This window comes from Zeugodacus cucurbitae, chromosome 4 (assembly GCF_028554725.1).
Source record: "Zeugodacus cucurbitae isolate PBARC_wt_2022May chromosome 4, idZeuCucr1.2, whole genome shotgun sequence".
Lineage (NCBI taxonomy): Eukaryota > Metazoa > Arthropoda > Insecta > Diptera > Tephritidae > Zeugodacus > Zeugodacus cucurbitae.
In genome coordinates this window covers 15,813,151-15,838,457 of record NC_071669.1, presented here as the reverse complement: position 1 = coordinate 15,838,457, position 25,307 = coordinate 15,813,151, and the positions used below count along the sequence as shown (strand labels likewise).

The following is a 25,307-nucleotide window of genomic DNA, read 5'->3' as shown; positions in this document are numbered from 1 at the left end:
TAAATTTGTTTACGTAAAAATTATTGTTACAATTTTTCTTTGTAGTATATATGTGTGTGTGTAATTAATTAAGAGTTTTGCGTGTGGATACGGTGTCAAAATAAACTTAAAAATAAATGTGTGTAAAAATCGCTTTTTTTAATGTACTTTTGTATACATATACATATTTATATACGTATGTATATGTAATATATAAAATTAAAACAAACAAAAACTGGTGAAAGAAAAAAGAAAAGTTAAAATTAAACAATAACAACAGTTAAAATACACTTTTCTTTACCTTCAACTATTAGCTAGTATATAAATGTGAGTAAGGGTAAACTGGTGTACGGTGTGTACGACGATATGGTGAGCGCGTATAAAGCAAACTGATGGAAAACTAATTGGAAATTGTATATAAAAAGCTATGTTGCATACATATTATTTATGTATGTATGTTGAATACGCATAGTTATGTATACAAGTTCTTTAACTATTTCACCTGTTGTTCTATGTTTGTTTGTTTGTATGTGCGGCAGGAGAGGCGTTCTACTTTATATGCAGTTAAAGTGTGCCTTTATTTAACATTAGTTGTTGTTTTTTCTATTTTGTTCGCGCTTGTTTTTAGTGTTGCTTTATGCACAGATTTTCGCATACTCTTTGTTGGTTTTTTCTTTTTTTTAAGCAAATGTCGGCTTATGCTAGTTATATTTTAATAAAAAATATAGTTGCGCTCGCATAAATAAATATTTTTTTGTTTTTGTTCGTTTGCATAAATTTTTTTCTGTATGCATGTATATGTGTATGCTTGCTAAACACTTCGTTTTGCCAATCATTGCTCATACAATGCCGCACTGATTAACTTTTTTATGCTCTTTACTACTTTTTTGTTTTAATTTTTGTTGTTTTTTTGTGTTTCTTTTGCATTCGTCTTTCATTCCGACTTTTTCGCTTACACGCGCACACTTTTTTGCAACATTTTTCAAAAGCGTTCGTTTCATCACACATTTCACACCTACAGATATCATTACACGCCGCCGCGCATTCTATACTTTGCCCTACTATTACTTTTATTTTTTGTTGCTGCTTCTCTCTGCTACTTTTGTTTGTTTGGTGGTTGTGGTTCTTTTGCATTTAGTTATGCATTTGTATGCATTCGCCTGACTTATTATTTGTATTCTTATGTATGTATGTATGTATGTAATGCTTTACAGCTGCACTTAATAATAATTTATAAACTTGATCAGCATCTTCTGTTAGATTGGTTGTTGTTGGTATAAGTATGTTGTGTGTATGTACTATATGTTTAATGTATGCTTTGCTACATACTTAGCCTACATCAACTGTGTGTTGTATCTATATTTATATATATAAATACATATGTACATATACATATTACATATTATAACTTCGATTTGTCTACACACTTGCATGTGTAAATATGTATATATAAGTAGTATTAATTCAATTTGTTTTTGTGTTTTTTTTGTAGTTTTCTTTTTTGTTTTTGTTCTTAATAAAAAAAAATTGCAGCAATTGTTATTAGGAAAGTATTTCGCGGGGGGATAGGTAGCGCGTTAATTTGTTTCTTTTGTTTGTGTATTGTATAATTTCTTTCTGTTTTTTTTTTTACATATAAATATATATGTATGTATATATAGCTATATAATATTAATATTATACGTTTATTATATACATATTTCTTTGTATATATATATGTATGTATGTATGTGTGTACGCTAATTTATTTAAAAGCAAAAAACGCAAATTATATATTAATAAACATCAATTCCCACTGATGTTACGTTTTATTACTTAAATCGGGCGGATTTGGCGGACTACCTTCCAGCTGCTGCTGCTGCTGCTGGTTTGTTTGCAGTTGATGCTGTTGCTGCTGTTGTTGCTGTTGCAATTGATGCGGATGCTGTGTCGTCAGCAATGTCGGTACTGATATTGTTGTCGCTTGCGTAATTACCGTTGTTGCTGTAATCGTCTGTTGCACACCCTGTTGCTGATTCTGTGGATGTGTCGTTTGTATTTGCAATTGTTGTTGCTGTTGCATAGTTTGCTGTATCTGCGCCTGCGGCATGGACATTTGCTGTTGATTCGTGTTGTTACTATTTTTTCGGGGGAAGAGAAGAAGAAAGGGGAAAATGTGAATTAATATAAATGAATAAAGATATAAATTTAATACTTTGCATAGCTTTTCGAAATTTTTATTTTCCAATCGTGGTTTCTAACCTCATACATGTTCAACATTTTTATTTTGTTTGTTTCTTAAATTGATCGGCTAATTTTTGTAATTTTTATAAAAAAAAATTATAGAAATTGTTTAAAAATAGCTTTTCTTATTTTCCTGAAATAATTTTCTTTACTGGAAGTTACTGGGAGCCAACTCGTGTCCTCTGATAAGAACAGAATTTTATTCGTTAATAATGCCCTCCTATTAAGATCATTAGGCAATTATTGCCGTGTAGTTACAGACAACATCACCCAAACCTAAATCTAAGGCTTAAATCATGTAGAAGATGTTTTGAGGACTCAATCTAAGATACCGACATCTTCCATTCAATGAAGTAGCTGAATTACTAGTTCTATAAGAAATCCAATTTAGAGTATAACATAAAGGAATTATTCATTGAAATCGGTCGAGTAGTTTCTGAGATATGGTTTTTGACAAAAACTTGCGTCCAGACCTTTTTTGCAAACCCTCCTCTGGCGCCAAGGAATACGAGTACCAAGAGTCTCAATTACCTCTTACGTCGATGATTGTACGATAATGACGTTGGGCAATGGAATCGATGACATGTGTTCGAAAGTAAACGACTACTTCCTGGACATTACTCGCTTCTTTACTGCTAGGAGCCGAACACTCTCTACTACCAAATCCACAGCGACCCTGTTCGCCAATTGGACGAAAGAGTACTGGCTAGACCTGAACATTTCTGTTGATGGTATCAAAATTCCGACTGTCAATAAGCCCGAAATTTTGGGTGTTACACGAGATAGCCTGAACTCTATTACTCCCCACACGAACGCATTTGTTACCAAGGTAGAGCGCCGCAACAAAATCCTCAAGTCGCACATGAGCACATGAGGCTTCGTAGAAATCATCCGTGCAGTCACCTACTGGAAGCCATCAAGAGTAGCTTTCAGAAATGCGTCGACGACATACAGGATTATACCGACAGGACTTCGGATGTGACAGACTTTCGACAAGCACTGAACGACATTCACAGAGGAGCCAAACACCAAACATAAACACCTTCATCGACTCCCTCCCCGTGAATGTCGTACTAGGAGATAAAACATCACACATCTCGCAGACACAGAGCTTGAGTTGCCTCGCGAAACTTGAGTGACCCTCTCGCAATTTCGGTATGGTTACTGTAGCATGTTAATTCCTACTTATACAGACTAGACCCTGACATACTGAATATATGTCCTACATCCAATAAGTCCCCGCAGGATACTAACCAGCTCTTTGCATGCCTTATCTAATGCCTAATCTCGAAACAGCTTGTTTTCTGGGCCTATCGTTAGGTGACTTCGACCAAGCTTAATTAATATATCTCAAGTTATCGCTTTCACGGACGGACGAACAGAAAGTCATCCGGATTTCAAATCCACTCGTCAACCTGATCACTTTGGTATATATAACCCCATATCTAACTCTTTTAGTTCTAGGTGACACAAACAACCGTTATGTGAACAAAATTATTATATTATCTTTGCAACACGTTGCGAGAGTATCAAAATATATGGCTTTACTTACATTTTGACAACATTATTCAGCGGATTATTGGAATTGCACAGAACGCTATATACAGAATCAACTTTGCTGAGTTTTTCAAACAGCGGTATCAGTTCAAGCAACTCCGAATCGTTCGTGTCATCAAACCATGACTTTACAGGAACCTGCAATGGAAATGAAACATAAATTAATAATTCAAATTATGATTTGGAATATAAAAAATAGCAAGAAGCTTTAATGAGCTTTTTGACATTTCCTTTAACTTTTTCAAGCTGCTAGCTACTCACCGCATTATCTGGATGAAATATATAACTCGCTGGTGAATTATCAACAATGACAATTTTTTGTAAATCACGTCCAAGACGATTTAAATCCTTAATATAATTTCCCCTGTAATAAACGCACGATTCCCTGAACAGTCTTGCGCGAAACACATCCCATCTGCGAAAAGAAAAAAAAATTATTTCATTAAATGCGATAAGTCATTGTCATTGTAAGACACTTACTTGTCTAACAGATCGGCAACGGGATCCGCGTATTTGGCTAGTGATGCTGTAAATAAAACACACTCGTACAATTCGCCCATTTTTCGCAGGAACTCATCGACGTAGGGTCGTTTGAGTACATAAACTTGATGGATGGTGCCATCAATTTCCACTGGTACAATAAAATCAGCATTTGGAATCGGCTGTAAAGTGAGAAAATAGTTTAAATTAATTATAAAAACTAATAATAAAAATAATTAGTACGCCATAAGTTAGACTATAAACAAAAGTTGAAAAATTTGTAGCATACTTTTAGGCGTTTAACAGTCAATTTATTACATTTGTCTGGTATAACTGTATTTATGCTTACCTTAAAACTACTGTGAACTAATGTCTCATCCAAATCGATAACCATGCATTTCTTATGCATATCCGAGTGCCTAACCTGAGGTAGTAGGTACCTTTGTTGGTCCGGTAATGGTGGCGGTGTTGTGGAACCATCGATTGATGTGCCATTTTGATTGGTTTTCGTACGATTACGTCGCCAGCAGCATAGAAACGATTGAAAGAAGCCGCGTTTTGGTGGTTTCAAACGTTCGACATCATCTGGAATATTTAAGAAGAATCGGTGTATAAGTTAGGGATTCACATAAAATTATTTATTAGATCAACTTTCTAAGGAAAAAATCAATTGACCACAAATCCGAAATAATATTTGATAAAATTTCTAAAAATATGACCTTATCACATAACCTAATATTTTGTTTCAACAGAACATAACCTCACTTATGAGTATTAAATATTTCTTCGAAAAAATTTTAAAGATTTAATATTGGAAGCTTATATATTTCTAGAGTAACTAATAAATAATAATTTTTGGAAGAATTAGTGAATTTATTCTCCGAAACCTTTAAGAATTACAGTTTATAGCCCCGTCTGTTCCAAAATCAAAATCACAACAAACAATTTTCTGAAGAACAAACTTCATACACGCGTCAAAAACATAATTTGCAATCTCCTACGCAAATTTATAGCGCTCTAACCTGCACCGACACCACAATGCCCTCACCATAACCTCAATTCTTGCAAACTTTTAAACTAGTTGAAAGCTGTACACTGAAACAATAACTTTGTGAACTTAAAAAGTGTAAATTTGAACGCTGATTTTAGCACAAATCATACTCCACAGCATTTAGTAGCCACTTGAGCTTGACTTTCGCGAAGAATACTCAGCATAATTTTGCAGCTTTTATGCTATTTTCGATTCGTTTTTATTGTTTATTATTGTAAGTTGCAAGAATTTGCACTTCCTGTCTCGAGCGACTCGTCTCGCCGCCGCGAAAAAACAACCGTGGCATACAGACTTAATTGCTTTAATTGTCAATGACCTGTCGTTGGACGGTGAGGGCACAAGCCGCCGCACCCATTTGTTACATTTAAGCTTTCGCTTTCGCTGAATTTGTGTTATTATGTGGTCGGAAGAGTGAAGAAGAGAACTGTTTATTGTATGCTAAAATGTTTTTTATTCATAAAGGCAAGTTGGGTGATTCATATAGTTGCCAATGCTATTTTGAGGTTAGTAATTTCGTCTTATAGTTATTGTAGTGTATTAAGACTAATGGAGAACTAGTTCATCTTGTTGATGTAGGGGCAGAAATATTCCCCAAATAATTTTAAGGAATGCTACCGAGTTGATAGTCCTTGGTAAAATAAAATTCCGGATCTCTTCTGATTATGCAGATCCGACTGTCGTAGGAACGATGAGTACATCTTATTGTTGTAGTAGCATGTGGTAAAACATTCTCCAAATAAATTTGAGGAATACTGCCAATTTGACAGTCCTTGGCCGCACAAAATTCTGTGTTCGTTCTGGAACGGAGAGTACATCTTGTTGTTGTAATGATTATCTATCCCTGCCGGAACGGAAAGCATAAATCTAGTTGTCGTCGAGATCATCTAACGGGAGGCCCAGGAAACATGCTGTTTCGATGGGGTCGGACCAAAGGGAAAGGGGTGTTCAATGAGTAGGGTTCGTTGGGCATGCAAAAAGGTGGTTAGTGTCATGCGGGGACTCGTTGCATGCAGCATTGTATTTTGTATTTCGGGGTTCAGTCTGAATAAGTAGGAGTTTAACCTGCTACAATATCCAGATCGAAGTTGCGGAAGGGTCACTCTGGTTTCACGCGACAGCTCGAAATCTTTGTCTGTTAAAGGTAGTTTTTTGGTTCCAAGGACGCCATTCACTGGAAGGGAGTCAAGTAAGGTGTTAATAGCTCCACTGTGAATGCCGTTTAGAGCGTGTCTGAAACTGTCTGCGTCCGCAATCTGGTCGGTGTATTGTTCAAGATCGTCTACTCGTATTATAGGAGTGACCTCTTGATGCACCTGGGGGCAGTTCTGCTTCCAACATGTGACTACATGGGTGATTTCTACGAAAGCACCCTAGTAGAAACTGTTTTGTAAGCATAGTGGTCTCATTGTGAAAATGTGCTTATGGTGACATCAAGAGGCATCGTATCTGTCCGTGTGCGGTGTTCTGACACGTATGTATCTTCCGCTGTTGCGTGCCACTGCATCCAGGTGACCATACAGGTGCTGCGTAATTTACGACCGACCGGCCGATAGCCTTGTAAGTGGCCAGCAAGGTTTCTTTGTCCCTTCCCCAAGTGCTACCGGCTAGCGACTTGACGATTTTGTTGCGGCTCTGTACTTTAGTGATTATCGCGGTAGTGTGTCGAGTGTAAGAGTGCAGACTGTCAAATGTGACACCCAAAATCTTGAGATTATTCACAGCCGGTATTGGTGTGCCATCGACGTGAATATTAAGATTTAGTCTGTACTCTTTCGTCCAGTTGGTAAAGAGGGTCGCCGTGGACTTAGCGGGTTCGAGTGCCAGGCTCCTCACAGAGAAGAAGCGAGGGAGTCCGAGGAGGTAGTCGTTTACTTTCGAACACATGTCATCGATACTTATTTTAACTGTTTTATGACATGTGTTCGAAAGTACATCTTGTCTCAGAAGGTGGTAGAACGTATACATTCAGTCCTGATATTATAACAGTATTTTTCCATCAACTAAGCATATTAATCTAATCACTACTTGGCAACTAAGTACCTACCAAAACTAACTATAATTTATACATCACTTGCGGACAAACAAACACTTGTTGCTGTCGTAGCTAAGCGTTTTTGTCACAACGCACAAAGAAATTTAGGTCAAAGAGTTCAATTGACTAGAGGTTAGTAAACTCACACCTACAAAAATGTCGTGCCGTTTATTACATTTTTTCTTGGAAAGCAAAAGTTTTGTTGGCTACTAACCAAATACAAAAAAATAAATATGCCGTTACCTAGCAAAACTTTGACAACTACTGAATATAACATTTCCTTATTTGATATAATATATATATAATTTTTGGCAAGCTAGTCAAACATTGCTATCAATGGGTTATTTATTTGGTTATGTATGTGTGTATGTATATTAGTTGCTATATAGGAATATATACATACTTATATATACAGTCTCATATATATTTATAAATATTAATACCCTTTAAGCACTCAGGCAAAATTAATTTCCTGTTGGATAAACGAGCTGAAAGAGCAATAGCCAGTCATTTACATATACATTCAAACATACACCCACACTCACACACATATAAACTTATATGTACATATGTATGTCTATGTGACTCGACTTGCACGAAAATATTGTAAAGTAATAACAGAAAAAAGTATGCAGCATAGCGTACTCGTAAAATTAGCAAGAATACAAGCAAGTTGACTGGTTGACCTAATTTCGTCTGTGACCCGAGTAATTCAAACAAATGCATACTATATAACAACAACAATAACAGCAACTGTTGTTGCATTTGGTTATACATGGATTTTATGTACATAGATGCACATACATCTGCGTAAGTATATATATGTTATGTACATTTGTTATAAATAAGTGAAATTGTGTTTGCAAGAGCAACAGTTGCTCTAATACAGAGTGAGCAATATGATAGATGAGCATAAAAATATAATGTTTTACGATAAAATGACAAGAACAAGACTATGCATTTAAATTATGAAAAAAGAACTAGTTGTTTGTTGTTGTGGTAAAACTTATCCCTCAAATAATTTAGAAGAATTCTGACAAATTGAAATTTTCTTGACCTGTAAATTCTGGTCATGTAGAACCGATTGTCGAGCAACGGTTTAAAAGGGTACGACTCAAAAAAATTGTGCTTCGCCTATATTCCAAGGATATCCACCAGACGCTATAGACAATAATAAACAAACGTGTCTAATCTCTCAGTAGAAAACAGAAAATTCTTTGAGTGCTTCCAAAATGAGAGCGTTTTCTTCTCTCAAAAAAAAAAAATGTTGCATGATTTTTGTCCTGTACTCGGGTTTTCAATTTGTGAGTGAGAGTTGACCGGTATAATAGGGTGACAATTTTTTGCTATTTTATCAAGTAAAAAATGGAATGATGTTGAAATATAAAGAGGCAATATTATCATCGAGAAAAGAAACTTGTAGTAAAGTTCATTCTTGAACACCTTTAACATAGCGAATTACAAGTCAGTCTATTTTGGAAAAAATATATTTCTCAACAGAATGACATAAAGAAACATGAATGAAAAAAATAAACTAAAATTTAACTATTAAAGTTCAAAATACGAGACTGGAACTCCAAAAAAGTAGCTTTAAACGTCTTCCTCGATATGAGATCAGCCGAGTTCATATTATATAGCCTTTTCACGCAGGTGTTAATTGATCAATTAACCGGTCTTAGCTTGATTAAAGCGCAGATTTAGATCGGTTTACCATACAAAAAAAAATTTAAATTTACTACTTTTTTAATCGAATACAAATGGAGTTGAAACATGAATGCAACTCTGTGGATTGCTGTCCAAGCTGTAAATTTGCATGTGGTTGATAAAATAGTAATCAGCTGATGAGGTATAATAACCTTTTTACACAGTAACTAATTAATCAATTAACCGGCTTCTACTCGATTAAAACGCTTCTTAAGGTCGATTTACAATACAAAATAAAAATCTACATTAATTTTTAATTAAATTTTAATCAACTTGAAAATGAAACTCTGAGACAAATACCGTATTTGTGATTATTTATACGTTCTTTGTCTGCGATTGGCTGAATTTTTTGATAAAAAAAGCTAAAGTAGGAGAGGCAAAAACTGGTTTCTCCTTTATAATCTTAATGTGATAAATTTATTTGGCTGTACGAAAAGGCATTCTCCGTGTTGGTCGAAAATTTATAATACGAAGTGGAGGTTCAGTCGTTCTTTAATTTTTTATGAGTTAAAGCAAATAAAAATAAGTTATTTATTGCTACGATAGAAGACATTTCCAACGATTAAAAGATAGTGGAACTTTTCTAACTGAAATCACCATAATCCATAAAAAAAAACTTCGAGTTATAGAATTTTCATTAAAACATATAAATTTTCAAAAAGCTGTAAAATATAGATTTATACTTAGTTTTATTTATTGACTTCGCATAAAGTTTTATGTAAATACATGTATTCTGTAATTTTGTCTGTATCCCATGCCTTTGTTATATGATTTATGCAATCCATAAGTGTAATATCATATTTTTTGTTCATCTCCATACGATATAGAGGAACTCTTTTAAAATCCTGCCTCGATAGTGAAATCTTAAATTTTGTATTATGCCATGGTCGAAAAGTTCGATTTATGGAAGGAAATTTGTATGAAATTTGCCTTCTATTGCCTCTTAAAGAGTTCGAGTTATGGAAGTTCCACTGTAGTTAAATTTAGTCCATACGAACCTAGACACCCTATATATATATAAATGTCGATACATATAATATGTACAAGGTGAAGAAATAAAAATATATAAACCTGTATATGCAGAAAGGTATTATATATAAATATATTACCTATAAATGTATACATCTATATAATGTTATACATGAGTACACAATTCACGTGCACAGTAACATACATATATTGCTAAAAAATGGAGTAACGTTTGTATATGTATTTGTGTGCGCGCCAATGCGACCTACATTGCGGATACGCGTTTATTAATTAATACATATGAAACAAACATATACCCACATACATAGGTATGTACATAGGGACTTCGCGTTACTCATACGCACCAGCACACCAGTGGCTGCGGTTGAGATTTCAGCATGAAACAGAGGAAATACAAAATAGAAAGGCAAAAATGCATACATTTCATAAAGACAGACACATGTGTTATGGCAAAAACTTGCATATACATGTGTTTGTATATATGTATGTGTAAATGAAATTGATGTCTGACATAGTACATACCACTCGGGTAAGGCATTCGAAATCGACATGCAAATGCATTTAATATTATTAATAAGTACATATGCCCCAATAAATGCATTCAGGCATGCAAACGTCGCACACAATTTTTTTGCTCTGGCGAGTACTCACACACACAAACATATAGATATACAGGCGAGTAAGTGCACTTTCACATACCACGCATATATATATACACATATAAATGTAACCATAAAGTTGGGTGCATAATGCTCATGAGACTGTGTTGCAATGTGAAATTTGCAATTTGTCTGGTTGGTTGTTGTTGTATGTAATATATAAAATGTTCAATACGCATATATGTCATAGGCTTATGCGAAATAAACGTTGAATTAAGTACATGTCCCAACACATACACTCGCACGCACGCATTAAAATTATGAAATTGAAAGTTTTAAGCGTTTAATTGACGTCGAAAGCGTTGTCAACACTGTTAACACTCTTGTTAGTGTAAAGTCATATTTTGCAAATGACATTTACAATAATTAACTGAAGCGTGTATAAAAGTAGGCAAAAGAAATCAAGGATAATTGAATGAAACAATTATACTTAATTGAGGTGGATAATTGTGTATGTGAAGAGGCTTTGGTAAGAAAAGGTTATCAAAATATTTTATTCAATAACATTTTACTATTTTTTTTTAATTTTATAATTTACACCTGAGTTATCTATATAAACATTATGATTCCTGAGATATAATAGCATGTCTTCAAGATATCTTTTGCTTTACTCTCAAATTTCAGAAGAAACAATTTTTTTTTGATAAATTGTTTATAGGCTTTTCGCACAGCCACATAAATTGAGTACATTAAGATTATTATTGAGAAGCCAGTTGTTACTTTCGCACAGCCGGCTACTCGATTAACGATTGGCTGTTATACATCTTTGTTTTGCTATGCATAAAAAGTTGGTAAGTTTCATCAACTGATTGCTATTTTATTTATTTACAAAATTTACAGCATGGACAAAATAACCCACAGAGTTGCATTTCAGTTCCAACTCGATTTGTATTCGATTAAATATTTTTTTTATTTTGTATGATAAATCGATATAAATCAGCGATTTAATCGAGCAAAGGCCGGTTAATTGATCAATTAACTTCTGTGTGAAAAGGCTGTCCATAAATAAAGATCCTTAATAAATTGAGGTCTAAGCATATTTAATCTAAGATAACATCATATTTATAAAAAGAAAAAAAAAACTTCTTTGAAAATGAGGAAATGTAATATCCTTAATTGAAACTAATTTAAAAAGTTTTATTATTTAATTGTCAAATAGTTAAGTCAAACAGCCCTGAATATCTTGTCATCATGTAAATCCTTTGTTTTATAGAAATCCATAAAAAAAAAAATAAAATAGTAATATTCTTAATTGAGATCAAATTAAGCACATAACAACAATTAACTAATCGTTAGTCAATTAAAGTTTAATCGCCAGAAAATTAAGCTAAAATTCAATTTCATGTCCATGAAAAGAGCGAAATTGATGTTTTAATAAACATTTTATAAAAAATACTTCTAATAGAATTTTTAGTTAAATCAATTACTGATATTATTGATTGGATTTTTTTTAGTTTTTTTTTTCTTAGAATACAATAGTTAGCGTCGACAGAAACCTTTCCAATATAATACTGCACAGAGTAATAACAATTACCTCCTTAAGCTATTAAAACAATTACAAGGTCATCCGTATTCATAACTCATGCCAATATGTAATTAAAAGTCGCCTAGTTTAACTAGATGTGGCTATATACTTTGTGTAATATGTACTTTCTCTCTAAGTTTTACATTTTACCTACACAGTAGACTGTCAAACTATACATATACATATATTTTATAAGCAAATTTATCAATATCAATTAATAATTATCTCAGCAAATAGGCGTTTCAGACAACACCTTCATCAAAACAATTAGCAATTTTTTCCGCAATTAAGAATGTACTTACTTATGAGCAAAAGTTCCACTTTTATCTACAAAGTAGACTGTCAAAATATGTACATATATTTAGAAGCTACATTAATTAATTAATAATTGGCTAGGCAAAGACGCAGTCATTTTTTGATTCAATTTGTTAACTCTATTAAAAATTTACTTTTTTTAAATAATAATATATTTTATAATCTAAATTATTCAATTAACTAAACAAGCAACTGCTAATCTGCGTTTCAAATAGCCCCTTAATTGACTTAATTAACTATTTTCGACGCAATTAAGACTCCATCACATCACATGGGTTCAGTGCGAACACCCACCCAACCAAAGTCGTTGCCAAGCAGAAGGCTCATAGAAGCCAGTAAATTTATATAAAGAAATTCATTGCATACAGTATAGAGATGCCTGCATGTATTTATTTGCATCACATAGCAATAAACTATCATTAAAATGCTAAAGTAATTAATGCTTTATGCTTTTAGCTTTTATGTGCTATTCTTTTCTATATTTTATTTATTTTATATTGCCATATAATTTGAAATGTCTTTATTATACTTTTCAGCAATTTAAGGAATAATTAAATATAATTTTGCACTTGAACTCGTGCCAAAGAAAATAAAAGCAACAACAGCAAACATTTTGCAAATTGCAAAAATATATATAAATACAACAGTTTCTATACATATGTATGTACATACTATATTGAATGTGTAGACGTTCAATTCAACTCTGGCGGCTGACAAAAACATAGGATTGGCAATATTGCAGCAGTTAGAGATGGGCTCATATTATCGATATGACTACCCGGTAATAGTCCTAAAGTAACCCATTAGTTGATAAAAGTGATGATTTCTGAAACTTCAGACAATTTTTTGTCCAACTATAAACTGGAACATCTATTGCAGATTGATGTTTCAAATATATAAAAAAATAATTTTTGAGTTTTTTGACTTGAAGAAACCATTGTCAGATCAATATAATACTTTATTGGCTTCTTTGGATTCATAATGACTAACATTTTTGCGGATTGGACCAATTTGTTCAAGAAAATATATTTTTTTGAAACTTGATTAAGAAAAACGTGCCGATCGATGTTGAATATGGTTCTTTACCCTTCTCTTTATGGATTCAATAGACACTTTGAGAAATATCTACAGCCACAAATATGTATCCAAGTGTGTATAGCTTCTGTGAAAACAATAACAAAACTGCAATTTCTGTACTATTTTCATTGCAAATTTAAAAATAATTGCTTTGCAACTGAAGACAGTAGATTGACAAGTGCGGATGGAAGACGAATATTTTGTATGCGAATATGGATGGGAAGAAGTATTAATGCGCAAAGACAATAATGAGCGTTCAAGCAAAAGGAAGCACACAAAAATAAACACTAGAGAAGAAAAATACGACGAAACAAATTGACAGCGCAGCAGGCAGCCACAAACATTAATTAAGCGCATAACAACAGTAGACGATTTTCTACGCAATTATATTATTTAAAATTTTTGGCTGCATTTACATAAAGGCATCCAAATTTTTTTTCACTTCACACACAGCGAAAAGAGCACACTTACTTAGGAAAACAGTGAACGATTTACTATAAGAGTAAATGGAGACTCTAGACAACATTAGTGGCAAGTGTTTGCTATAAATTTCGACGGAGAAATGGCAAAAAGGAGCGGTGTAAATAACTGTAAGTGGGTATATGTACGTCATTTGAGTTTAATGCGTTTGACGCAAAACCGACGATTGCAATGTTTTCGTGAAGTTCATTTATTTTTACATGCCTTTTCGGCGTGTTTACGGTACTAAATAGCTGCGGCGGAAAAAATTGGTGGCTGAAAAATGACTGGAGTGACATAAAATGTGGCGGAGTTGGAGGCTGTTGCGGTAAGTGAGATGATGAGAAATAATGAGAAGCTGCGTAGAAAATGCGCAGGGCAAGCGTGTTTGTGACTAATCGCTTGGGTTGTTAGAGAAAACATAAACATTTAATATGCGACGACGAAAATTACAAAATATTTTTTGAAGTGAGGGGTAATGCTAAATGTGAAAGTGCGGTTCAAAAAGAAAGTGTAGAGTCTTACCAGCAATGGAAATCGTTCGACATTTTATTGCAGTAAGCGTAATACGGAAGGAGGTAATTCTAAGTGTGGTAATCCTTTAACGTCGTATGCAATTTACTTAACTCTTGCATTAAAAACTAAATTGCATAATTTAAAATTTTGCACCACCTGATTAAATTAAGTGATAGTACAACAGCCTGATAGCCTTTTCGCACAGGACTTAATTGATCAATTAACTTTGCTTGATTAAAGCGTTGATTTAGACGAAATAAAAATCTTATTTTACTACATTAATTCTTAATCGAATACAAATCGAGTTGGAACTGGAATGCATCTCTGCGGGTTGTTGTCCACGCTTTGAATTTGATTGTGGTTATTAATAAAAAAAAGCAACCAGCTGATGAAATTTACCAACTTCTTATGAACAACTAAAACAAAGTGTAAAATCTGATTGTTAATCGAGTAGTAGGCTGTATGAAAGGCAAAAGCTGATTTCTCAATTATTATCTGAATGTTTTAATTTAATTTGGTTGTGTGAAAAAGCTATAACCGCCCAATTCAGTCAATTTATAAGTTTTATGCACATAGATATAGCTGATTTTCTAATTGAGGATTGGTTAGATCGGTGAGAGCTGTGGTTTTGTCACAGTTTACCCTCAATTTGTCCCTTGACAGTCAACAATTTTAATTCCACAAAAAAAAATCACTTCGTCCTTCAGTGGTGGCTTCAAACTAGTAATACCCGATATTTATCAGGGAGATGAAATATTTCTCAAAATAAATATAAAGAGAAGCTTGATCATACATCTACAAAGTGATATAAAATTACTTAAGGTGAATTGCTACGATGGAAGAAATTAAATCTGTTGTATATACATATGTAAGCATTGTAAGAACTTTTCGGAACATTTTAAATACCTTTTCAAGGTCTATTTAGTTTTGAAGAGAGATAAGAAGGGAAAAGAAGTTATTGTAATCGGTTTTGGGGAAAAATTTATTGTTAATCCTGTATAACCACAGCCTAATGAATATATATTATAATGCATTCATAAATGTGTTTATCATTTTTATACTCTCGCAACAAAGTTGCTACGAGAGTATTATAGTCACGCCTACCTCCCATACAAAGGTTAGGTTGAAAATTACTAAAAGTGGGTTAACTCACTAACCAAAAACGTCAGAAACACTTAATTTCACATAGGAAATGGCAGATGGAAGCTACACTCAGATTTTTTTACAAAATGGAAAATGGGCGTGGCGTCGCCCACTTATGGGTCAAAAACCATATCTCAGGAACTAGTCGACCGATTTCAATAAAACTTGGTTTGTAATAGTTTCCTTACATCCCAATGATATGTTGTAAAAATAGGCCAAATCGCTTCACAACCAGGCCTACTTCCTATATACCAGAACTTTGAAGACGATCTGAATCGTTTACATTACAATATATAATGTAAGCACTAGTGAAGATATCGGTGCAGAACTTTGCACAAATACTATGTTTATAGTGTGTCAGCCCCATTTTAAAAATCGTCGAAATCGGACTATAGGTTTTCAAGGCCCCATATATCGAACATGAGGACCTCGGTGCTTCTAACCTAATATTAGGGTTTCCAACTTTCAATGGACTTTATATAATATATATGACGAATATGTGGGTCAAATTGTGTATTATATAATATTAATTAAGTTAAATAAATAAATTGCGAGAGTATAAAATGTTCGGTTACACCCGAACTTAGCCTTTCCTTACTTGTTTTCGTGTAGCAATTTGTAAACATTTTTGATTTGGAAATCGATAAAATACTGCTTAATTAGAAAACAATATAGCCCACGGATTAGTAAAAATAATGAATACCTAGGGATGAATTAAGTCCAAAGGAGCTGTAAATGTGTTTTTCGACTATTTTATGCTCGGTGTTATTAATTTTGACTTCTTTGTAAAGTCTAAAATTGTATTTGGCGAATATTATTCTGAGCTGAGGATTGACTAGAAGCATTTAAAGGGAAAACCGTAGTGCTACCAGAGGACCAAACTATTATTTAACAACAGAGCCAATATTCTTCTCAAACAAAATTGTTACTATTTCTAAAGTTAAAGCTGTATAGATCTAGAATGAATCGAACTGGAGAATAATTGACTCAAAAATACAGATTGAATGAATGTGTAAATATCACCAGAAAATTACCATTTTGTATTTATAGAATAATTATGTAACAACTGAATGTATTTTTAGAAAAACTCATCCAGTCGCGACATCCTCGAATAAACACTAATTTCAGAACACTCATAATTTCTGACAAATGAACGCAGTTCATTAAAACTTGTAAAAATACTAATTACAGAAACAAATGCAAGGCATGTAGAACCCAATTAAATGTCAAGGACAACAGCAACAAATGTGTGTATTTTTTTCGAAAAAAAGTTATAATTTGTGCATATCCCATAAACTTTTGACCAATGAACCAGCGAAGCAGCAAACAGCTAACCTACCACAATGTCCTATCGAGTGAGTGTTGTCAGTTAATTACTTTTGGTCATAAGTAATTACACAGAAAATTATAAAATCCCACGCAAGAGCATAGCGAAAACCACAACGCATTTACGAATCATCATGCACGACAACGCAAAAACCGCAAATGGAACCAACTTTTCCTACTTGTATATTTACATACAGTTAGCACAGCATTGAGTTGTGTGCAAATAAAAGCCCACACGTTTTGACGCCTATTTGTATGCTACACTTTTTTTTTGCGATTTGTTTTTCTTTACCGTTTTTCGTTTTGGCCTTTGCTTTTGACGTCGTGAAGCAACAAGTAGACATTGTGTCGAGCCTAAAATATAGCGGCGGCAAACCACCACACTCACATACAAACATACATACATACACATATGGGTCCTCCTGGTTATTGCCGCAAGCGGTTGTGCTTTGTGGGTGTATTGCTTATATTATATGTGTGTTTTTTGTTAGTTGTGTGTAGGTGGGTCACCAGTAGTCACTACTCTTTGAGATGTGTGCTGTGTTGGGAGTTAAGTCGCCGTTATGTCTGTAATTGTTGTTGCTGTCACGTGTATGAGTGTTCGTGTGCTTGTGCGTCAAAAAGCATCCTCGTGATTACAAACAAAACAAATACAAAGCCTTCGCTGATATGTGTGTGCATAACAATAAGGCCATGAAATATGACAACTAGCGCAAACAACAAAAACAAAATTATCTACGATTCTAAAGCAAACGTTGTAACCGGGTCACCAGCGTCACGCTGAAGCGCCTGAAAAATAGGTCTTTGCTATTACGACAATATTTGCATTGTTTTTAGTGCGGTGAGCTTTTGTATGGGCACGTTTTAAATTTTTTTCTATAATACTACTTGAAGCACATCTGTGTATGGCAGATTTTGACTTGTTGGACATCTACATTTTTGGAGTTTTTTTTACAATTTGTTGTTGTTGTTTTTTTTTAACCTAAACATTCAACAGCTTGGGGCAACTGCTGTTGCGGAATTTTTCAAATATATGTTTGTATATTTGTACAATGTAAGCTTTTCCTTCGCAATTGCTGCCCTTGGACAGCGCCAGCTTAAAAAACACTCCAAACAGAACTATAGCCTAGTTACTGTTGTTGTTATTATTATTGTTGTAAACGTAAATAACTTAAATAAATATCAAATATTTTTGAGAAATCCTTCGAAGTTAACAGATCTTGGATGATGACGAGTTACATACGTGGTGTGTTCAAACAATAACGGTAATTGTAAACTTGAAAATTGCATGGGTTTGGAGTGTCAACTTTTTCTACTTTCAAAAATAAGGAGAACATTATACCGTCTTCTTTTTACAAGCATACGAGTAATCGTTGAAGAAGGCAAATGCTATCTCGAACAAGTAAGGAAGGGCTAAGTTCGGGTGCAACCGAACATTTTATACTCTCGCAATTTATATATTTAACTTAATTAATATTATATAATACTCAATTTGACCCACATATACGTCATATATATTGTATAAAGTCCATTGAAAGTTGGAAACCCTAATATTAGGTTAGAAGCACCGAGGTCCTCATGTTCGATACATGGGGCCTTGAAAACCTATGGTCCGATTTCGGCGATTTTTAGAAATGGGCTGCCACACTATAAATACAGTATTTGTGCAAAGTTTTGCACCGATATCTTCACTAGTGCTTACTTTATATATTGTAAAGTAAACGATTCAGATCGTCTCCAAAGTTCTGGTATGTAGGAAGTAGGTGTGGTTGTGAAGCGATTTGGCCTATTTTCACAACTTATTATTGGGAGGTAAGGAAACTATTACAAACCAAGTTTCATTGAAATCGGTCGAGTAGTTCCTGAGATATGGTTTTTGACCCATAAGTGGGCGACGCCACGCCCATTTTCCATTTTGTAAAAAAATCTGAGTGCAGCTTCCATCTGCCATTTCTTATGTGAAATTTAGTGTTTCTGACGTTTTTCATTAGTGAGTTAACCCACTTTTAGTAATTTTCAACCTAACCTTTGTATGGGAGGTGGGCGTGGTTATTATCCGATTTCTTTCATTTTTGGACTGTATTAAGAAGTGCTTAAAAAAAACGACTGCAGAAAGTTTGGTTTATATAGCTTCATTGGTTTGTGAGATATATACAAATAACCGATTTGGGGGCGGGACCACGCCCACTTCCCCAAAAAAATTACATCCAAATATGCCCCTTCCTGGTGCGATCCTTTATTCCAAATTTTACTATTATAACTTTATTTATGGCTTAGTTATGACACTTTATGTGTTTTTGGTTTTCGCCATTTTGTGGGCGTGGCAGTGGACCGATTTTGCCCATTTTCGAAAGCAACCCTCTCACGGTCCCAAGGAACATGTGTTCCAAGTTTCATTAAGATATCTCAATTTTTACTCAAGTTACAGCTTACACGGACGGACGGACGGACAGACATCCGGATTTCAACTCCACTCGTCATCCTGATCATTTATATATATATAACCCCATAACTAACTCTTTTATTTCTTGGTGACACAAACAACCGTCATGTGAACAAAACTATAATACTCTGTGCAACAGGTTGCGAGAGTATAAAAATCGCAAATTTAAGAAGTGTTTCGACAATTGAGAGAAGCGCTAGTGCATAATTTTCTAATTTCTAATGGAAATTTTAAAGATAACATTAATCTCGACGAATGAAAAAATATTAAAAGAAAAACGAAAATTACCGTTATTTGTTGAATACACCTCATCGTAGAGTCTACTGTCATGGTAACGGAAAAACTTCGTTATAATGTGGCATAAAATCTGTTTTTCAATAAGGTTCTGAGTTTTTATATAGTCTAAGGACATATAGTGTAAAGGATTTCCTTTAATAATGGAACAGGGTGGCTTTGTTACATCTAATATCCGTTTCACATAGGAACTAATTGATCAATTAACCGGCATCTGCATAGAAAATTTAAATCGACTTTAATTTTTAATTGAATTTTAATCGACTTGAAAATCAAAAGCAACTCTGCCACAAATACGTACGATATACGTTCTTTATCTGCGATTGCCTTAATTTTTTGATAAAAAAAAACTACGGTAGATGTCGCTGGTAAAAATAGCAATCAGCTGATGAAACTTACCAACTTGTTATGAAACGCAAAACCAAAAATTTATAACAGCTGATCGGTTATCGAGTAGCCGGCAGTGTAAAGCACAAAAACTGGTTACTTAATCAAAATTTTAATTGATCAATTAATTTGGCAGTGTGAAAAGGCTATAAGACGCAACTAATGCAAACGATTACAAATCACTCAGTTGAGGAATTCAAAGAAAAGCTGTTAAATGTAACTTTAACCGCTGGTTAAGAATTAATGACGCAAACAATAAAAATATAATTAATTTCAGATAATATCTTGTAGCAGCCTCTAAGTATTCACAACAGTGTTTATTAGATTCTGCATATTTCAAAGGATAATAATGTTAGCTAAATATTTAACCACTGGTTATGAATTAGCTCGTTTTCAAACTGTTCTTGAACCTCAAAGGTAGATAGTTTTTTAGGGAGTTCCAAAGCTCCATCTTTATTTTGCTCCAATTTTCCTCGGCAATTTGGTCTGTTTTATTGTTATTTATTTACATTTTCATAAATTTTATACAAGATATAAAAAATTTGACTCCACGAAATTAATTAATTAATTCTTAAGTACTATTTTCATAGCTGACCGAAAGCGCAAATATTTCACCTCCCAAACAGTCGCTCCGAAGTCGAAAATTAATGTTAAAAAAATCTCGTAGTAAACACTTCAAAATTAAGCAAACAAAAACAGTTAAGCTAATGAACTAATGGATATTTTGGCCCCACAATAAAATCTATGTAGCGTGTTCATGTTATTAAGCGATAATGTTAACAAATAACAATGTAAACAAAGCATTGTTATTGTTGTAGTAATTGACGGTGTACATATATATTTGAATTTTTTACCACTTTATGTTATTGCTGTATTGCCGTTTATATTTTTGTAACTGTTTTCAAAATGCAACAAAATCCACCATGAAACATTTACTTAAGGCGATAAGATAAGTAAAGTAATATGTTAAGAAAATTCTGTGTTGAATATTGCGACATTTGAAAAAGGCTTTGACTTTGCATGTAAAATAAGAAAAAAAAACAAGAATCTAAAGCCAAAACAATGAAAGAAAGCAAAGTCAAAGCGATAAAAAAAAGATATACACATGTGATAAAAAGTGCCATAACATCAAGTATGAATAAGAAAGTATACAAGAAAATAATAAAAATAAGAAACAAAAAAAAAAAAATAAATAAAAATAAAACAAAATAAAAAAATAATGGATGATTGAAGACACAAATAATGCTGGCAATGGGTGTGTTCTTTTCTGATATAAAAACGTTACAATGAAGGTTATACGTTGCCAAATAGGAAACATTGACATTCCCAGACGTCGTACATACATACAGATATACATATATACATAAATATGTAAATATTTAAACAAGTATATGTGGCCGACAGCAAGCAGACAGTGGCAACGGCATTTAGACGCTTTGCTCGTTGCGTGGCTACTCTCCTCTTGGCCTTGCTTGGCATTTCGTTTTGTTGTTTAAGAATTATCTATAGAAAGTCTTCGACTTCGATGTGTATGACTCAGTCGAGAGTTAACGGATTTACAGCTGATGGTCGAACAAAATGGCGTGTTATGACGTATGTACGTGTATATGGTTTGCAGGAAGGAAGGGAGGAAGGAAGGAAGGAAATAGTTTGAAGGTCATGCAACTATTTTGAAAGATCAAGCGTCGATTTGTGAGTCGTTTTGAAATGGCTATTTTTAGCTATGCATAAATATAGTCATAAACATAGAGAAATTCATGCATAATATTACGGAATCTAATTTAATATGTGGGAGAATTGCTTGCTACAAATTCAAATGTTGTTATATATTTGACTTTGAATGTTATTTTTAGGTATATGATTTTTGTTGAAAGATAAAAGGTATGACGTTTGATTAAAGCAAGTATTTTTAGTTTTGGTTACTCTTCAAACAAATATAAACCGGAGACTTTATACTTTGGTTAAATTTTAACCATAACTTCAAAAATAGTTTTTTTTTTTTAATTATTGCAGTTCATGCAACAAGAGGCCTGAGAGGAAATATAAAAAAGATGTTTTTAGAAACCATGATTAGCAGCAAAAGGTAACTTTAAACTCTGATAAAGAATTAATGATATCTGCCATGAAATACAGTTAAACGAACGTCTATAACTCGAAGTTCTCCATAACTCGAGCTCTTGTATTGGCAATAGAAGTCAAAGTTCATATAAATTACCTTCCGGAACTCGGAACTCGGTTAGAGAGACTAACTCGAAGTTGTTTTGTGGATTATGGTGATTCGAGTTAGAGAAGTTCAACTGTATGTATATAAAGAACACTCGCTGTATAAGGCTGTTGGTATTCATAGCAATGCTTGTTAGATTCTTCATATGTCAAAAGATTAGAAAGTAATCTAAATATTTAACCACCGGCTACATATTAATGTGCTATCCAAGTACAGATACTTTTTTAATAGCCTTGTTCTGACAGATCATGCGTGAGTCGTGTCAAACTGTCATTTTTTAGCATTCTTTGGCATTTCATCATGAAAGATGAACGGAAATTCACGTTCTGTAGAGAATGTGTTTTGCGCTCTTTGTTACTTAGCATACTATTCGCAACACCATCACTCATCTTGAGCCCCAACACTCATTATCGAATAGTATTCGACCGAATAGACCACGCTCAGCACGCAGTTAAGGAAATGTAGCAGCCGTGGCTGAGAGTGTACCCGAAGACCGTGGAGAGTCGACTCGACGCCGTTCGAAGCAACTCGGACTGAGATATGGAACGACTTGTCGAGATCTTAAATTGAAAGCATACAAAATACATCTTGTGCAAAAGCAGAAGCCTCTCGACCTTCCCAAGCGACATGGGTTCGCTCTATGACCTCTTGAAAAGTTCCAAGTAGATCCGACGTTTCCAAGCCATATTTTGTTCAGCGATAAGACCCGAAAATGCCGCATTTGGGATGAAGAGCAACCTGAAGAGATTCAAGAGCTGCCATTTCATACAGAAAAAACTGTATGGTGTGGTTTGGGGGCCGTTAGAATCATCGGTCCATATTTCTTCGAAAATTAAGCTGGTGAGAACGTAACCGCCATTGCGCCATGAAACCGACAATTTGATGCCTGAAATTGAAGCTCGTGATCTCGGCGATATTTGGTTTCAACAAGACGGCGCCACTTCCCATGCATCGCATCAATCAATGGATTTATTGAGAGAACACTTCGGTAAGCAGATAATTTCACGTTTTGGGACGGTTGATTGGTCTCCAACCTCGTGTGACTTTTTCCTGTGGGGACATGTAAAGTCTAAATTCTATACGGACAATCTTGCTTCGATTCAAAACTTGGAGCAAAACATTACCCGTGTCATTGGCCAGTTACAAATCGAAATGATCGAACGAGTCATTGAAAATGGGACTCAACATTTGAAAGTGATAATCTTTAAAAAAATAAATGTAAAATAATGTTCTTTCGAATGATAATAAACATTCACCATTAAATTTGAATTTTCTGTGTTTTTTCCTAAAAAAAAAAGTATGTAACCTAGAAGTGGATCACCCTTTATAGAGATAAAACACAAAGGTTACGAGTAAGCAATGAGTTTTGTGAACGCTTTTTGAAGTGAAAATTAAATATTTTCCATCAGTGTGCCTTACTATAAACCCGTCAGTATTGCTGTGTTCGCTAATTTTTAAATAAAATTAAAATAAAGTAGATTAGCCAAACAAACTTTAAACTCAATATAAAGCAGTGTAGCGTAAATTAAATTGCAAAGTGAAAATTGTACAACATTGTAGAAACCGCCTGCTCACTCTACGCACTATACGTGACCACGCTGGCTAAAATAGTTTTTCAAATATGCCAACACTTTTCAAACTAATCATATTAAGTTAACTGATAACAAGCGAAGGCGTAACATTATTTACGCACATAGTAGTTTAGCTACAGCCAGCCTTTCAGTGCAATAGCCAACACTATAATGAGTTCTTTTTAAAATGCAATGAGGTGGAAATTTCACAGACTTCGCAAAAAAATAAAAAAAAAATAAAAATAAACTAAATAAAAAGATAATCCTAATAAAGTATTAAAAAAAAGCGTGTGTTAAGCACAACTAAACGTTCAACAGCAGTTAGCAGAAGCGCTGGAGCGGCGTACAACTACGAGCGAAACATACTAAAAAAAGAAATCCTTTTATCCCTTGGAAAAATGCTGAAAGGCGTTGAGAGCCATAGTTAACCCTGGTGGCTGGCTGTCGAGCTGTCGGGCTGATTGGCTGTCAAAGCGGCCTTCAACGCTAGAGTTCTATTAAATCTTACATACGCTTTTCATATACACTTTGCTTATATGTTAGTATGTATGTATATGATATATGCTATTCTATTTTATTTCAGCGCTTAGTTGGCAGTGAATTTAAAAATAGCGCACAAGAACAGCGCTTATGTACATACAAATATGTAAAAGCGAAATATAGCCGCTGAAAGGAGCAACAGCAGCGAGTTGTGTGGTGATAAATTTGTCTGCTTGGAAAATAACCTGGTAATGTGCGAAGTGAAAATGCGCATACACGTACATACATACATATTTCTATAAATACCAACACACTTATGAGCATAAGCGTTACGGAAACACATCCATTTCTACCCATTTATGCGTGTATGTAATAGTGTGTGACCATGTGTGCGCTTGCTAGTGTTTTGTGAAAAGGACACTTAAAATTATGCGCGCATAAATAAACAGGAAAGCAAGCAGACAGCTATTTGACCTTAGCGGAATTTCAAAACAATACCAGTCGTACATACATAGTTGACTAAGGCAGACATAATTCGTTGGAAAATTTAATTATAAAACAAATGGTTTGATAATACGTACATACTTGTGTATGTATTATATGTCTCCAATATAAATATTTTAGTTGGAATTTGCAAAGATTTACAATTTATTTACAACTAAACTGCTAGTAATTCAGAAGTATTTTACATGATAGTAGCTAAATCTTAGTACACTCTCCAAGTCGATACGACTACTGGTACTTTATACCTTTATATTTATTCACCAGACCAGATATTCACCATACCCCAAATTTTGGAGAAGATCCATGGAAAGAGGATCGATACACACCACCTCTTCGTCTTGCTTTATGGTGCAGAAGCGTAGACGACA

At 34.0% G+C, this 25,307-nt stretch overlaps 1 protein-coding gene across 1 annotated transcript in view; it reads right to left on the bottom strand.

The window, feature by feature from the left end:
• Window positions 1-281: 281 nt before the first annotated feature.
• The window catches only part of LOC105215467 (phosphatase Herzog), an 82,607-nt gene continuing 57,581 nt past the window's right edge, over window positions 282-25,307 (bottom strand). The window contains exons 3-7 of the mRNA XM_011189398.3: window positions 4,589-4,824; window positions 4,240-4,421; window positions 4,021-4,174; window positions 3,755-3,897; window positions 282-2,096 (exon numbers count right to left, since the gene is read on the bottom strand). Coding sequence (XP_011187700.1) covers window positions 1,781-2,096; window positions 3,755-3,897; window positions 4,021-4,174; window positions 4,240-4,421; window positions 4,589-4,824 — 1,031 coding nt within the window. The 3' untranslated portion in view covers window positions 282-1,780. The remainder of the gene's footprint in view (window positions 2,097-3,754; window positions 3,898-4,020; window positions 4,175-4,239; window positions 4,422-4,588; window positions 4,825-25,307) is intronic.